The 14,217-nt window shown below is 53.0% G+C and overlaps 1 protein-coding gene across 1 annotated transcript in view; it reads right to left on the bottom strand.

Moving 5' to 3' along the window:
* The window catches only part of LOC133277234 (hydrocephalus-inducing protein homolog), a 23,259-nt gene extending 9,042 nt beyond the window's left edge, over positions 1–14,217 (bottom strand). The window contains exons 1-8 of the mRNA XM_061468861.1: positions 13,841–14,217; positions 11,928–12,148; positions 10,151–10,270; positions 6,620–6,754; positions 5,882–6,081; positions 4,876–5,000; positions 3,204–3,405; positions 637–808 (exon numbers count right to left, since the gene is read on the bottom strand). Of these exons, the coding sequence (XP_061324845.1) occupies positions 637–808; positions 3,204–3,405; positions 4,876–5,000; positions 5,882–6,081; positions 6,620–6,754; positions 10,151–10,270; positions 11,928–12,134 (1,161 nt within the window). The 5' untranslated portion in view covers positions 12,135–12,148; positions 13,841–14,217. The remainder of the gene's footprint in view (positions 1–636; positions 809–3,203; positions 3,406–4,875; positions 5,001–5,881; positions 6,082–6,619; positions 6,755–10,150; positions 10,271–11,927; positions 12,149–13,840) is intronic.

Genomic DNA, 14,217 nt, shown 5'->3' with positions numbered 1-14,217 from the left:
AGACAGCAGGCATTCTTCATCTCAGACCATGCAAACACTCAGAACGACGGCTCTGGCTGATTGAAGGACATGGGGGTTTTGCTTGCATCACCAGGAAAGGGAGCACTTTTCTCTACCTATCTGCAGTAGAACTCAAAAAGCCTGTTTAAACCTGCCAGCCTCGTGTCCAGGCTCACAGACGACACTGGAAGGGAGACTCAGATGTGGAATACATCCAGGTTTTAGGAAGGGATTGCTGTTCCCATGATTAAACCTGGGCTCAATTTGGCCTCCTTTCCACAGGGGACCATTTCGTTCTGCAGGTCAGTGTGTGAACTAACAGTGCACCAGTGTCCTTTCTTCACCCCCATGCGTGAAGTGGAAATGCGTCCTTACAGAGAATAACTGATACCTCTAAACGCTGTGAGGACACTCACAAAGTGCCCTTAATTCACAGCCCTTGCAGTAGAGCCCAGCCTGGGGTCGGCTCTTGCTGCTGTTCAGAAATGCTTTTGCAACAAGCGCCCCCAGCCTCACCAGAAACCTGATGTCTCCTCTCCTGGCACATCAAGCAGCTGACGTGGGATCTGCCAAGGGACCTCATTCAGAGATGAGAAGGAGGAGGAGCAGGAAGGGAGGTTCTCAGCCATCACTTACCATGGGCACAATGGTGAAAGTATCATTGCAGAAAGGCATGGAGCCTCCCTGCACCTCTGTCCCCTGGTTCTGGGAGGTGCAGATGGGAAGGGAAGGCTGTTCTCCGAGAGGGGGGACTACCCCGTGCTCCTTAGGAACACCAACCAGCTTGTCCTCTTCCTGCCTCTGCAGCCTGTGCCATGGGAGAGACGAACCAAGCAGATAAGTGAATAAGCAGCAGATTTGCAGAGCCTGTCGTGTCAGTGCACGAGCAGCAAAGCACTTGGGGAGGAAGAGCAGCAGCTCAGCACGGGGCTGACCCTGAGACACGGGCTCCCACATGGATCCCATTATTCCCCTCGTTCCCAGCACAGCAGGGAGTTTTACTCCTCACTGACAAGCTAACACGAGGTTTCTTAAAGCTGGCAGCCCTCCAGAAAAAGCCTCCTGCACTGGGAGGGGAGAAGCAACTGGGTTTCAGCTGCACGTTACCAGCATCACACTTTCCCCCTTCCATTTTGCAGCCACAGGGATGAGGAGACAGTATCTGCACTGCCTTCCACCAGAGGATCCCGGTGCACTTCCAAAGCAAATCAATGGATTTGGGAACCCCATCACTTCAGTGACATGAATGGGTTTCTGTGCATGAAAACAGAGGTGCCAAGAGAGGAAGGGTCTTTGCCCAGCATCACCCAGTAAAGAAGTCAGGACCAGCATATCTGAATGCAAACCCTATGTTGAGCCTTGAACCACCTCATCTTTTCCCTCATTTCGGCCTCCTCTGCAGAGCTGCGATGCAGTTAACCTCTCCCTCTCCCTTTATTGGTGCTTGCAGCAGAGATCACTTTAGTGTTTAAAGAGCACAAGCGGGAGATGTAGAGGGGAGCACTGCTGCAGAGCGGTTGCTCCTTGCTGGCACACTGCTGTCCCCCCTTCACGCTCCAGTCCCCTGGCCGTGAAGAACCAGCGGGTGACAGCACTGGGGGCCCAGGGGAAGGCTCCATGTGCAGCAAATCGAGGCAACGCCGTATGAACGATCATCACCCAGCTAAATCCAAACACAAAGAGAAAGGGAACAGGCAAGGACGTTACTTGCTGCGCACACACAGAGCCTCGCGCACATGCTGTGCATGACGAGGGCTTCCGCACCCTGGGATGAGCAGCCCTCAACTCAAGCTCCATCAGCAGGCTATAATTACATCCCCAAAAGTGCTGCAGGAGGGACACCTTCTAATGAGCCATGTCTTTTGGGGTCACATCCCAACACAGGCTCCTGCACCGCCTCCTCTCAGGAAAAGGTCCTCTCTCCTCTGAGATCTCAAAAGCTTCTCTGACAGCAGGACAGTGGCCTTGGAGCTACGACCATCCCCAAGACTGCCAGGAAGGAAGAACAAAGCGTCGTGGTCAAAGTCTAGGACAGAGACCGGCACGAGAGCAGATCTCATGTAAAAAATCAGGTTGAAGTGAACTGTGGGGAAAGCTGGTGGCTTCCGAGGGGGCAGAGGATCGCCCAGGGTCCAGTCCGAGACAGGCAGGTGGGGAGAGATGCTAAAGAAATCGTCCAGGGAAGTATCAAGGGAAGGTCATGAGATTTTCTTTTAACTCAGTGCGTTTGCACAGAACTCGCACACTCTCTCATTGAAAACAGACAACTGTGGAAAACTGGTTCTGGCCTTCAGGGCATTTCTGACCTAACTACGCTGAACTTGATGTGCTCAAAGCCCTTGAAAAGTGCTGCAGTTCAAGGCAGTTTCCTGATCAGCTCTGGGTTCAGACTAACTCCTCTATGCCTGCACCCATCCGAGCCTGAAAGGTCGCGCAGGGATTCCCCAAGTCACATAAGCTTTTAAGTGTCATTTCCAATTCATCCCCCCAGGCTGTGAGTGTTTCTCTGCTGCCTGAAATGGGAATTTCAAAGCTTCACCAGATACACTCTTGGAAGAACGTGCCCCATCTCTCACCACCAGGACGACACAGGTTGCTGAAGCCCAAAAGCACTTCCAAGTCCTGGCTGCCCTCCCTTCCCTGCAGAGCCCTCCCCCTCCACATCTGCCCAGCCTATGAGGAAGGGGAGAAACATCTCGTTGGGCCAGAAACCAGGACACTGAAAGGCAATTCTCCAGCCTACAGCAGGACGGCCTCCACCTTCTGGGCCAACCAAGCACTCTACCCTGCGTGTGACTGGAAAAGGAGCCTGCAAGCTTATCAAAGAAGAAACTGCTTGACTATCACAATAGTTGTGCCACCTGCAGCTCTTCAGTGCTACTGCTCAGTGCAGTCCCAGGTCCCGAGCGCTGACCCCTTCCTCAGCCTCACGGACCCTCCGTAGTGCACGGATCTCTGAATTTGCGGCTCCCAAATGTGAATTTGCCCTCTGAGGCAGCCCAGTGATTGCAACCAACCTTCTCTCCCCAAAACATCATCCTCAGCTGTAGCACGGGTGGGACTGGAATGGCAAGGGTTAAGCTCCACACTGTGCGTGGGTTCATGTGCCCTAATCCGTTCAAAAGCCCCAACAGCCCTCTGAGGCCATGTGTTAGTTTTCCCCTGGGGCATCTATCTTTCTGAGATGAATCTCTCGAACAAACCTCAGCTTCTGCCGCTCCTCCTCTTCCTGATCAACAAAACGCTTCCACTGGAAGTGGGCCGTGATGGCACTCTGATTGCGGATCACCAGGGATCTTTGGTTTGACAGCGTGAGGGAAGTCTTCTCAACTGTCAAGGAGCTCTTGTCAAGCCTGATGTTGACATTTACAGCCGTTCCACAAAGGCTTTTGTGAACATCTTCACCTGGAACAAAGCAAAGGCAAGTCTCGGCTCATCTCACTTGCTGATGGAAGTACAAGGAACAGAGCAATCTGCAGGCAACAGAAGGAAGAGCCGCAGCTTTGAACTGCATCAGCAGTTCCCCGGATCAGGACATTTATCATAACCTGACAGCTGCACGCGGTACAGCATGAGGATGTCCTGGCACCGCCTTAGGCACCTTATTTTGGGGGGATGTTTGTGGAGATTTATCCCCAAGGTGACAGCATTTACAGTGAGACTTTTCAGATGTGCCCGGGTGCCTTTGGGCTGCCATCCCACTCAGGTCACAGGGAATTCTACATCCAAGTCACTCAGTGACGCTGAGGAGCCTCACCTCAGTCAACCCTTGCCCCGGGTCTCCTGCAGGCAGGAGATGCCCCCAGTGTCGTGTCATCCTCGTCTCCTGGTCCTGAAATATTGGGCATAGCTCTGATCTCAGAACCCAAGCGGGAGCATTTGAAATGAAATGGAGAAGGGCAGAAAGAACAACGGAAAGTACAGAGCAGCTTCTGTGCTGAGCATCCGAGGGTGCTACTGGGCCCTCGGATCCATCTGCCAACTCCTTCTTTTGCTCCTGCTACTATCACAGCCAAGTGCCTCACCACTGCCAGCCCATTCTTCCTTGTCAAACGTGCTGCTGTTACCACTTCACCACTGGAGAAGTGAGTCCCTTCGCTAGGGTAAGTGTCCTCTGGAAAGCTGGAGACTTCCGGCACCAGAGCAACATGCACAGCAGCACAGCCATTTCAAAGCGTTTCCCCAAGGTGGTGTTCGCAACCTACCTTCAGACATCATTACAACCGCACATGACTGACTCCAGCCCTAGCAGCAGCTCGTTCATAAACCTCACCATTAAATAACTGCTGCTAACAAGAGGGTTTCTACAGAATCATTCCCAGGCTACAGCAAAGCTCAGAGCACCCTAATGGCTACCGCTGCCACAGTTACTGCTCCTCATGGTCGCAAGTCCTCAGCATGGCCCAGCTCTCAGCAGAGCACCCATTGTACCCATGCAGCACATCACAAGAAGAGGGTCTCTACCTCAAAGGCCTTGCCAGGAACTGTAACACAACAGATCGGGATGAAAAGCAATGACAGGTCAGGAGAGCTCTATGGGACAGGCTGCAGGCTCTTCAGACAGCTCTCTTGCACGTTAAAAGCCATCTCCTTTTCAATCAGGCTCCTTGCTATGCGTCCTTCTGCAATGGAGCACGCAGAATATTCGCCATCGCCCCCTGTGCACCGTGCTTAAGAAGATCTGCCTGCCTTGTTACAGGCTGAAATATTCCAGCACGGGAATATCTGGCAGCCAGCATGGAAGCTTTGCTCTACCCGGCGTGAAGGAGCCTTGCAGAAGGGATTCAACGGGACAATGAAGCCATCAGATGATGGCAGACAGCGCAGACCCCGCTCTGTTTGGAAAGACACACAGAGGGTGCACCACGCACTCACCTGTGTCATAGTGAACAATCATGGGACTGGAATAAACACCGGTCTTTGGCGGGTGAAATTCCACTGTGACTTGCATCGCTTCTCCAACGCCAAGAGTCCCAATGGAAGGATCCACAGAGAACGGGCTGCAAGGCAAAGAGAGAGATCGGGACTGTACGGGAGATCTGGGCCCTCCGTTAATTTTGCAGGCTGTTTCACTTCAGCTCACTTGTGCAAGCAAGGAGCAAGCAAACCACAGTCGGTACAAGAAAACCAGAACATCCGGGATCAGAAACAGAGCGGGTGACTCTCCCTGCTGAAGAGAACCAGACTTCAGAAGATCCCGTGGTATAACATGACCTCAGCCCCCCATACTCTGCACCCAGTTCTCAGCTCTTCACCTCTGCACACGTGCAATCCAGTTACTCAGAATTCTACTTTTTTGTGTAGTTCACTTAAAACTGTTGCAATGCTTCCCATTTCTTTATTGCAAATCGGGACTGAAATAGTTCATTGCTGAAGTTCGGGAACTCTTAAAACCCTTGTCAAGGAGCTCTCAACACACGCTCTATCACCCAATAGAGCAGCTGGCAAGTGCATTGCAAATAGATGCTACACTTCACTGGGTATTTATTGAGGTGGTGACAACTAGGCCTGGAAATCCCAGAAGGAAACTGTACAGTGATTTACAAGTTCCTGCCCATGTAGCTCCCTCCACAGGGAAAAGCAGCAGCCTGCTTAAATAGCATCCTAGAAGCCTGCTTAAACAGCCTTGCCAGCCTTTGGCAGAAGCTCCTCTCAGACCCTCGTGCTTCACTGGAGACAAGTTTAAAGTCTTCTCCTGAATCCCGTTTCCTGGAGAAGAAACTGAAGTAGCTCAGGTGCACCAAGTCAGACACAGCAGGTCTTTGCTGCGTTCTTAACCTCAGCCCATGTCCAGCACCTCAGATGCTCTGCCTCCTTTTTCTCACTGTTTACAACTCCATGACCACGCAACAGTGTCTGCACAAGAGATGAGCTCCTTTACCTCAGAGTGGTGATGCTGTAGCAAGCCTCCCGCTTCCCCACGTTGCGCACCAGCAGAGTTTTCTGGGTCCTGAACCTGACTGGACAGTCGGAGAAGTTCAGCTGATCAGGGAAGTCCAGGGTGGCTCGGGCACCTACGGCTCGGATAGGCACAAAGAACTTCTCCCTCTCTGTGATGATGGTAAGCTCGTCAAAGTAATCCTGCAGGGAAAGAAACAATCTCAGCACAGTGCGTTCAGCACCATGCCCATGGCAGAAGAAGAACTGCTGCTTTCTGTGACTCTCACAGTAGCACTCGCACTTTTTACCTTCATGGCCTTTCATTACAGATTATTTCACAAGCAGGGGCAGCCAGGGACCATGGGGCAGATCTTCTTTAGTTTTCTATAGGCATGCTGCTTGAGGATAGGTCAGAGCATTCAACTACATTTAAGCAGCAGACAGAAGGTGAGTAAAAGGCCATGCACAGGTAGCAGACTCTCAGTCCTGAAGCCAACAGACATTACGCTAAATATTCCACCACCGAAGGAGAAAACAGCCTGAAACAGGCAAGAGCCTCCTGCCTACGGAAGCACAACCTTCACCACCGGGAAAGAGTCTCCCTCAGGTCTAGATCCAGTGCAACCCCACTGAACCCAGGCCAGTTCTTCAAAACCCACACCAGATGCCTGGTTTGGAATCCAGCCCTGCACGTTCACCTTCCCCTCAAGGCGCCATCTCTCAGGACCTCCAGTCTCACCTTGTTCTCATCAGGTCTGAAAAGGATGCGGTAGGTTGAAGACATGCCCGGTGCTACCTTATAGTCCTCATCACTCGGGCAGATCAACTCGAAGTACGGAGAGTTCCCCAGGATGACGTTCAGCAGACGAGGAACCTGCAGGAAAAACACAGAACTATGATTTTGTCGCTTGTGGAAACATGAGAAGGGACCCGGACAGGCCACGTGACTTCCTTCCTTACCACCTTTCCAAAACACTTTTAGCTCTGAAGGTACACGCACGTAACACACAAGGGAGGACTTGAATCCCTTCTGCTGAGCTACATGGCTGCAGGACAGAGGCTGTAGGAACAACATGCCCTGCTGTGAAGGAAGCAGGAAGGAGATGCACTACCTCAAGTCATCTGCGTATTCAACAAGCCCAAAGAACATGCTTGCTTCTGCCTGCACACATCCATGCAATCATGCCTCTGGAGGGGGAATGTATTATCTGAAGGCAAACCAGCGTGTGTTATGTGCAGGGGGAAGAAAGTCACTTCTGACACACCAGGGTGGAGTGGGGTGGTCAAGCTGCGGTGCTAGTCGTGAGGGTGGACCAGCAAGAGAAGGAGACCACGAACACTCTGCCCTTCCTGAAAATAAAAGCTTACCTCAAGAGCAAAAGGACGAGCACAGGAACACAAAAGAACAACCCCAGGAAGAAGCAGATGGCTAAGAGAATTTAAAGGGGGCTGAAAAGCAGCAAGGGAGATCCATAATACAAGGAAAGGCTGGTGCAGAGATGAGAACACCCAACGTGCTTGTATGATGGAAAGCCAGACAACCCCCCCAGGCTGTGCCTATCAGTTATGGTCCTCAAAGGCACTTTCTGCTTTGAGATACGTGACCAGCACTGCCTCACAGCGTGGCATCATTACTGAAAGCCACCCTGATCTCCCTGGAGGCTCTTGCTGCCTGGTGACTGCAGCCAGGCCTCTGCCAGTGCAGGAGAGCCACATTTCTGGGTATCCCTCCTCATAGCCGGGCCTTCCTGCAGGCATTCTGCTGCAAGTGTCTGTCCTCTGGGATGCCACAGGCACGGAGACAGCAAACAGGCATGCTCTAGCACACAGGCAGCAACCCCGCAGCACCCAATCTCATCTCAGAGAGTATAACAGGGAGAGTTTGAATGACAGGCAGCTCCACTGATGAACACACGAGGCTTGCGCAAAACGGAGGTTCATTCTGCACCCCGGCCCAAGCGTGATAACCCATGGCCAAGGCAGCCCTGAATGCTCTAAACACCCTTTGCTCCCAGCAATGCCCTAGGGCAGCAAGCTCCAGGAGCCCATTTCCCACTGCAGCCACACGTTCTGGTCACCGAGTCCCTTGGTACGTGAGCCCAGGTGGCAAAGATCTTCAGCAAGAGCCACCCAGGACACCTCTGAGGGTGGGGAGGAGCAGCCTGAAGACAGGAAAGCAATTCGACAGCAAGTAGGCAAGAGCAGTAAGCATAGAGTGAAGCACTTCCATATCGGAGTGCTTACAGAGCACCTACTGGGCTCGATTACACTTTGCCTTTGTTACACTTTGCTGCTAGCTGCAGTTTTAGGGAGCAGACAACTTCAGCGACCATGCAGGATACATCAGTAGGATTCAGAGGAGTCTGGGAAACTCGCGAGACAGAGCACAATGTTCCTTTTCTCCAGGACATGACCAAAACCCAGCAAAATTAGAACATTATAAGCTCTCTTGGGATTATCATCTCTATCTTTGTGCATTGAAATATGCCAAGGGCTTTCCTTAGAGCTGAGCTTCCTTTTACACCAGGGCTGTCCAGTGCCTGAGGTCGTACTAGCTTGACAACTAATTCATTTTGGGTAAAATCAACAGTTCACACACTGCCTCCCCTTCACAGGGCATAGAAATCCCAAGCTGCAGCTGTACCAGCCTATTACGTTTTATTGGGAATGGCACCAACATCCATGCGGATGTTGTTGTCCACTTGGGAAGCACGAATAGAGCAAATTCACCGTTTGCCTCTTTGCTGGTACTTGGCAAAGGCAAACATTCTGAGGTGCTGCATGGATGAGGGAGCAGCTGAAGCCAAAAGACACACTGGGAATGAAGCAGAGCAGTAGGAAAAGAGAAACCGAGGCCCATTTTAATAAGCAAAGGGCACACCTACAGCAAAGATTGCCCAAAGTCACTGTGAACCACACCAGTGGTGTCCCTTGGGCACAGGTATCCGCACTGCAACTTCCCACTATTCCCAAGCTACACCAGGAATGACACACAACTCTCTGGGAGTAACTGAGGGACCGTACCTTCATCCTTCCTTGCCAAAGGGTCTTCCATGCTCTACCATGTCCCTGTAAAACCTGTTATCTCAGGAGATACTTTTGACTTCTCTTGCTCTTCTTCCCCCTACATTAAGGCCTGACAGTGTCACTCCTTTTGTCCCCTTCTTTCTTTCTCCCAACAGGGAGATTTGAGGAGGGGGTTAATTCACCCGCACACTTCCACCTCCCCCCCCGTGCCCTCTTCTCACGCACACATCTTGCTCTTTCTTACACAACAGGATCTTGAATTACGCCTGTTTCTGACCTTTCTCTGCTTCCCGCACACTTCCTGTTACGTACCAAGAGAATCCCTGTGCGGAAGAAAGTGCTCCGGGACAGGACATTGAACTCAGCCCCTTTTCCTCCCTCCTGTCTTTTCCCACCAGCTTGCTCTTGGCACATGCCTCACTGGAGCAAATGTTTCCCCAGCTGAAATTAAGAAGGTCTCCATTTCCCCCTTTACAGCAGAGCAGAACAAAATTGCTGACATTTCTCAACTTCTCCCTGATCAAGTTTCTCAAGAAATCTCCAAAGGATCACAATCTTTCCAGTTCAAGTTGGAGACCTTCAGGAGCACATTACCCTGCCCGTGCTGGGATTCTCCAAAGGGAAAGCACAGCCACGCTGGCTTAGAAGCGCCTGAGCAGAACTGAGCTAAGCTTAGCAGGAGCCTCAAGTGTCACCTCAAGTCCTCCCCTTTAACTGCTCCTGCTAAGCCAGCCTCTTTCCACTGCTCTTCCAAAACACCCAGCCTGGAGTGCTAATGCCAGCAGTTACAACTTACTCCAGCACAAAGCGGAGATGACTCAGCCCCTGTGCTTTGACAGGGAGCTGCACACAGGTGGCTGAACAGGCTGAGAGAGGGAAACATGCCCTGCCAGAAACCAAGATTAACCAAGGAGCCACCGGGACATGGTGCACACTCGAGGTAAAGCATGACAGCAGGCAAGAAGTGCACAGCCCCTGACATTCCCATCAGTCCAGGGCTTTCAAGGGGAAGCATGCCGGCTCAAAAAGCTCCTTTGGCTTAGATACCACCACTGCACGGCCAAAACCAGCAGGAGAATCCCCAGCACGGGAACATTTCCCCATCTTGCAGAATAACGCTGGTGAGACATTGGATTCTGCATGCGCTGTGCTGCAGCGGGTAACTTGCTCTGCTGCACACCATGTGAATTCCACTGCTCTTCTCCTCCAGCCCAGCGCTCAACCTCCACAGCCCAGCACTTACCCTGTCCACGTTCCTCAGAGCTAGCGCCGCTATGTAGAACTGGTGGGGAACGTAGTTCTCAAACACCACCTCGGATGGGAAAGGCTGGAACAACCTCTGGTCCAGGTCAACTGCTGAGAACTGCAGATGCAAGACAGAGCAGAGAGAGCTTCAGCTGCTGGCAGAAAGATTAACGAATGAAGATCCCACACTGATCTCCAGTAAATACAGTCTCTTGGAGAGTACATCTGCCCAGCTCACACTAGGAGATGGGAGCTCACCCACCTCTGCTCTCAGCTGAGCAAAGGTTTCTGGACCATGTTGAGCAGCCTCAAGCTAAGAAGCTCTTTTGGAGGCTGTTTCTCCAGGTTGCCTTCTCCAAAAGGCAAAGCAGCGCTCACCTCCAGCAGAGCCCTCTGCTAAGGTGCTCACTCAGCTCCAGACACTTGCTGGAACAGCCACGAGCACTCAGGGAGCAAGCAAAACCCACGAGTTTCCATGAGCCTCCACAGGAAACAATTTGCGGGTGAACTTCCCTCTGAGACAGCGAGACTGAGCCCCACACAGCCCAAATGTCTTTTTTTTTGACGTAGAGCCCAGAAACCAGTTGGAAGACACCAGTACCAGGAAGGAAAGGCCAACAAGAAAGTAACAGGGCAGCTGGGAAACAGACAAATGAGGTGAATGCTGGATGGGGATGAAGTTCAGCTCTTTCCCCTGCGTTACTGGGCAACTGGAGCTAGACTGCAATTCGTATCCCCTTTCCCCATGAGCTTTCAGCTTCACTGTATTCTATTACTGCTGGTTTATTTAATACCACTGCAGAAGCGGCTCTGAAAAATACACACAAAGACCAAACGCTGACCCAGCAGAGGCATTACTCGGACATAATTCCTCCCTGCTTGGTCTCCCCTCTCCCAGCTGCACTGCTGCCACTCGAGAGACACAGGCAGGTCTCCTGCTTCTCCACAAAAGCCACGGTCAGGCTGAGGCCAGTAGCTGTAGCACTGCCAGTTATTTGGGCGCCCGTCTTACGTGTTCCCACCTCGTGTGCTGTCTGGGGCAACCCTTAACTGATGTGCTACAGGTCTCTTGCTGGCAGCTTTCTGCTCAACAGCCTACCTCAGTCATGCACCCACCTGCACTGTGTGTTAGACTGAGCACTCCTGCAAGAAAAGCAGCTTTAAACATCCATCTAAGAGAACACTGATCCAGGTAAAGCGCATCCACTCTCCTCTGCCCAGGGCGATTCCCCTGGGTAGCCAGCAGCCTGAAAACTCAAACACCCTGGAAGGGTCCCACGCCTTCTTCCCACCCAAGGCATTAACGCAATTGGGTTTGTTACAGCTTAAGTAATTGCCACAGGCCCTCAGCCTCCAAAGGCCAGCACTGCCACCACTGAGGGAGTCCTGTGACCCCAAGCACGGGGCAGTTGACTACACCAAAGCAAGAGGTGGCTGTTTGAAGAGCAGGGTGAGGAACAGCAGCTCCTGCCCTTGTGTCCTGCCCCAGCCCTCCCCCAGTAGCGTGATTTAGCGACGGTAGCTCAACTCCAGCAAAACCCACCAACTGCAGCAGAGCTTCCATTGGCTTCGTGCAGATCAGGACTTCAATGGCTCACTGGAGAAACATGGTTTGCCTTTCCCCCAGCAGAAAGAAGTCCACCACCACCAGTTGGAAATGACAACAGGACCTAATCACCAAGCTGCTTGGGTGAGCTGGAGGCAAGCCTGCCCCGAGCACGTGCCCTCTTCAAATGTCACATCAAACAGCAAGGAAAAGGGCAGGGAACGGCTACCTTTTGATGGGAGACTTCACCCATGCCCCGAAGCTGGGTAGTCCGGGGCCGCCTCATCTCCCGAGGGCTGGCCAGCCTCTGCTTGGTGGTGAGAGACTCTTCTGCCTCTCTGACCACCTTCGGATTACGAGATGCTACCACTCTGCTCTGGAATCCATCCGCCCTTCTGGAGGACCTCGTGGGCCGGGGGGTCTTGCCACTGGCCATGGCGCAGAGGTCACCTGGAAGAAGCAACAGTTGGACAATCCACAACCCCAGAAGCTTAAAAACCTAGACCCATGGAACCCTGGAACCCCACAACCTTAGGCCCTTAAAACTCACCCAGTTCCAACCCCCTGCCACGGGCAGGGACACCTTCCACTAGACCAGCTTGCTCCAAGCCCCTGTGTCCAACCTGGCCTTGAACACTGCCAGGGATGGGGCAGCCCCAGCTTCTCTGGGCAACCTGTGCCAGGGCCTCGCCATTCCTGGCACAGCCAAAGGACACAGCTGTGTCTCCAGCCTCTGGCATCCTTCCTAAGCAGAGAACACCGGGCCTCCCCACCCTCACTCATCATTAGACCATATTTGGGCTCCATTCATAGACGTAAAACCCCACAGCAAACAGCCCCTGAGCCAGAAGAGCCTTTTGCTGTGGGTGCAGTCCCATGAGCCACAGAGACACTCCAGGGGCTGCTAGCACTTCTCACCCTTTCTGCAAGGAGCCTGCTGATTAAGAACTAGAGTTTCTCAAGGCTACTTTGCCTGCTTGAAGGTACGAAGATTATCTGGCAAAAACGGCTCCTTCCAGGCATGGAATCACCCCACTGCCCAAGAGCATTTCTCCATGCAGAAGGACGCCCTAATTTTCACTTGTTAACACCCAAACTCGAGGCTCCCTACAGGCATTCCAGGCTGCCACAGCAGGAAAAAAAGCAGGAAACCATCAAAGGCACATGAGCAATTAGCTCAAATCTAAGTAAAATCCAGGATGATATTCCCTCCTGCTTCCCTGTGTTCCACATCACCTCTGTTGCGTGCACTTGCTGTACACAGCAAGACAGCATCTAGGCAAAGATGGCCATTCCCTGCCCCTCGACTGTTCCCCACACCCGGCGAGGAAGGCAGTCACTACATTCCTTTACTCCCAAGGCAGCTACAGCACTGCACGTGTTTGTGGTGCTGGGCCCTTCCCAGCTTCAGGAAACAAGGCTACCGTTTCCTTTTGTTCTTGCAAGAAACACCAGAGCTCTGCACTGCCCTATGGACAGGAGGACCTGCTGCAGCAAGAGCTGGGATTTAAAGCTGGAAATAAGTACTTTTCAGGGGAGAAACCTAATGGGGACGATCCAACATTAATCTGGATTTCAGTGGTTTATTACCGGGTCTTAAGAACAACTGGCTTATTCGCTCCAATTCTCCAAGCTGTGATTTCACTTCACTTGAAACGAATCCTGTCGTCACCCCCATCAACGCTTATTTCCAGAGGGCTTCCAACCTCCACACCCCAGCCAGCCCAGCAGCTTCCCCCCGAGCCCTGGAGCAAGGCTCTTCCACAGCCCCAGAGCCCGCAGGGACCAGCCTCCCCGAGGAGCAGGAAAGGAGCACAACGGAGCAATCGGGCACATCTCCCTGCAGGGGCAGGACAAAGCAGCAAGCAGGACACAGCACCCCTCCAGCCCACCACCCCGTGGCTCCCTGCTCCCCACCTCAGACAGCCAAGGCTCCCTTTGCTGCAGGACCTACGGCCTAGCTCCAAGTCTCTACCAACACTGCAAGTTGCACGGCAATTGCAGAGCCCCTTCAAGCCCTTCTACCTGCCCAGCCCTGCTCTTAGGCCAGGGATGTTTAAATCCTGCCGGCTGTCACACAACTGCCCCATTCCTGCTGCCAACGGAGCTGCCTCCTCCCTGCTGCCCAGGGCCAGACGCTACCTGAGGACGGGTGATTCACGCTTCTCCTGGAGGATTCCTCCGTGCAGGGCCCAGCCTTGGCTCCTGAATGCCCTCACGCTGCTCGGCAGCCGTGGGCAGCTGGAGGGACACGAGCTGCCCAGGGACGCCTCGGTGTGGCTGTTGCCCACCAGCACAGCAGGTAACTGCTGCTGGGCTGCCAACAGCCAGGGGAACGCGGGCAGCAAAGGACAGGGCTGGCACCTGGGCTGCCCAGCCCCTCTGCTCAACGCTCTGGCTTTGCCAGGTAGGGCAGGGTTTCACCCGCGCCTCGAGGAAGCAGAGCTCTAAGCCTGACAGTAGCTCAAGCCTGCTCCTGTCTCAGCGGCTGAGCAACTCCTGCTCTGACTGGGCCACGG

Source organism: Pezoporus flaviventris, unplaced genomic scaffold (genome assembly GCF_033815535.1).
Source record: "Pezoporus flaviventris isolate CSIRO_AGI_PZ_B2104156 unplaced genomic scaffold, CSIRO_AGI_Pfla_v1 ptg000054l, whole genome shotgun sequence".
Lineage (NCBI taxonomy): Eukaryota > Metazoa > Chordata > Aves > Psittaciformes > Psittacidae > Pezoporus > Pezoporus flaviventris.
This window is presented reverse-complemented; position numbering and strand designations above follow the sequence as displayed.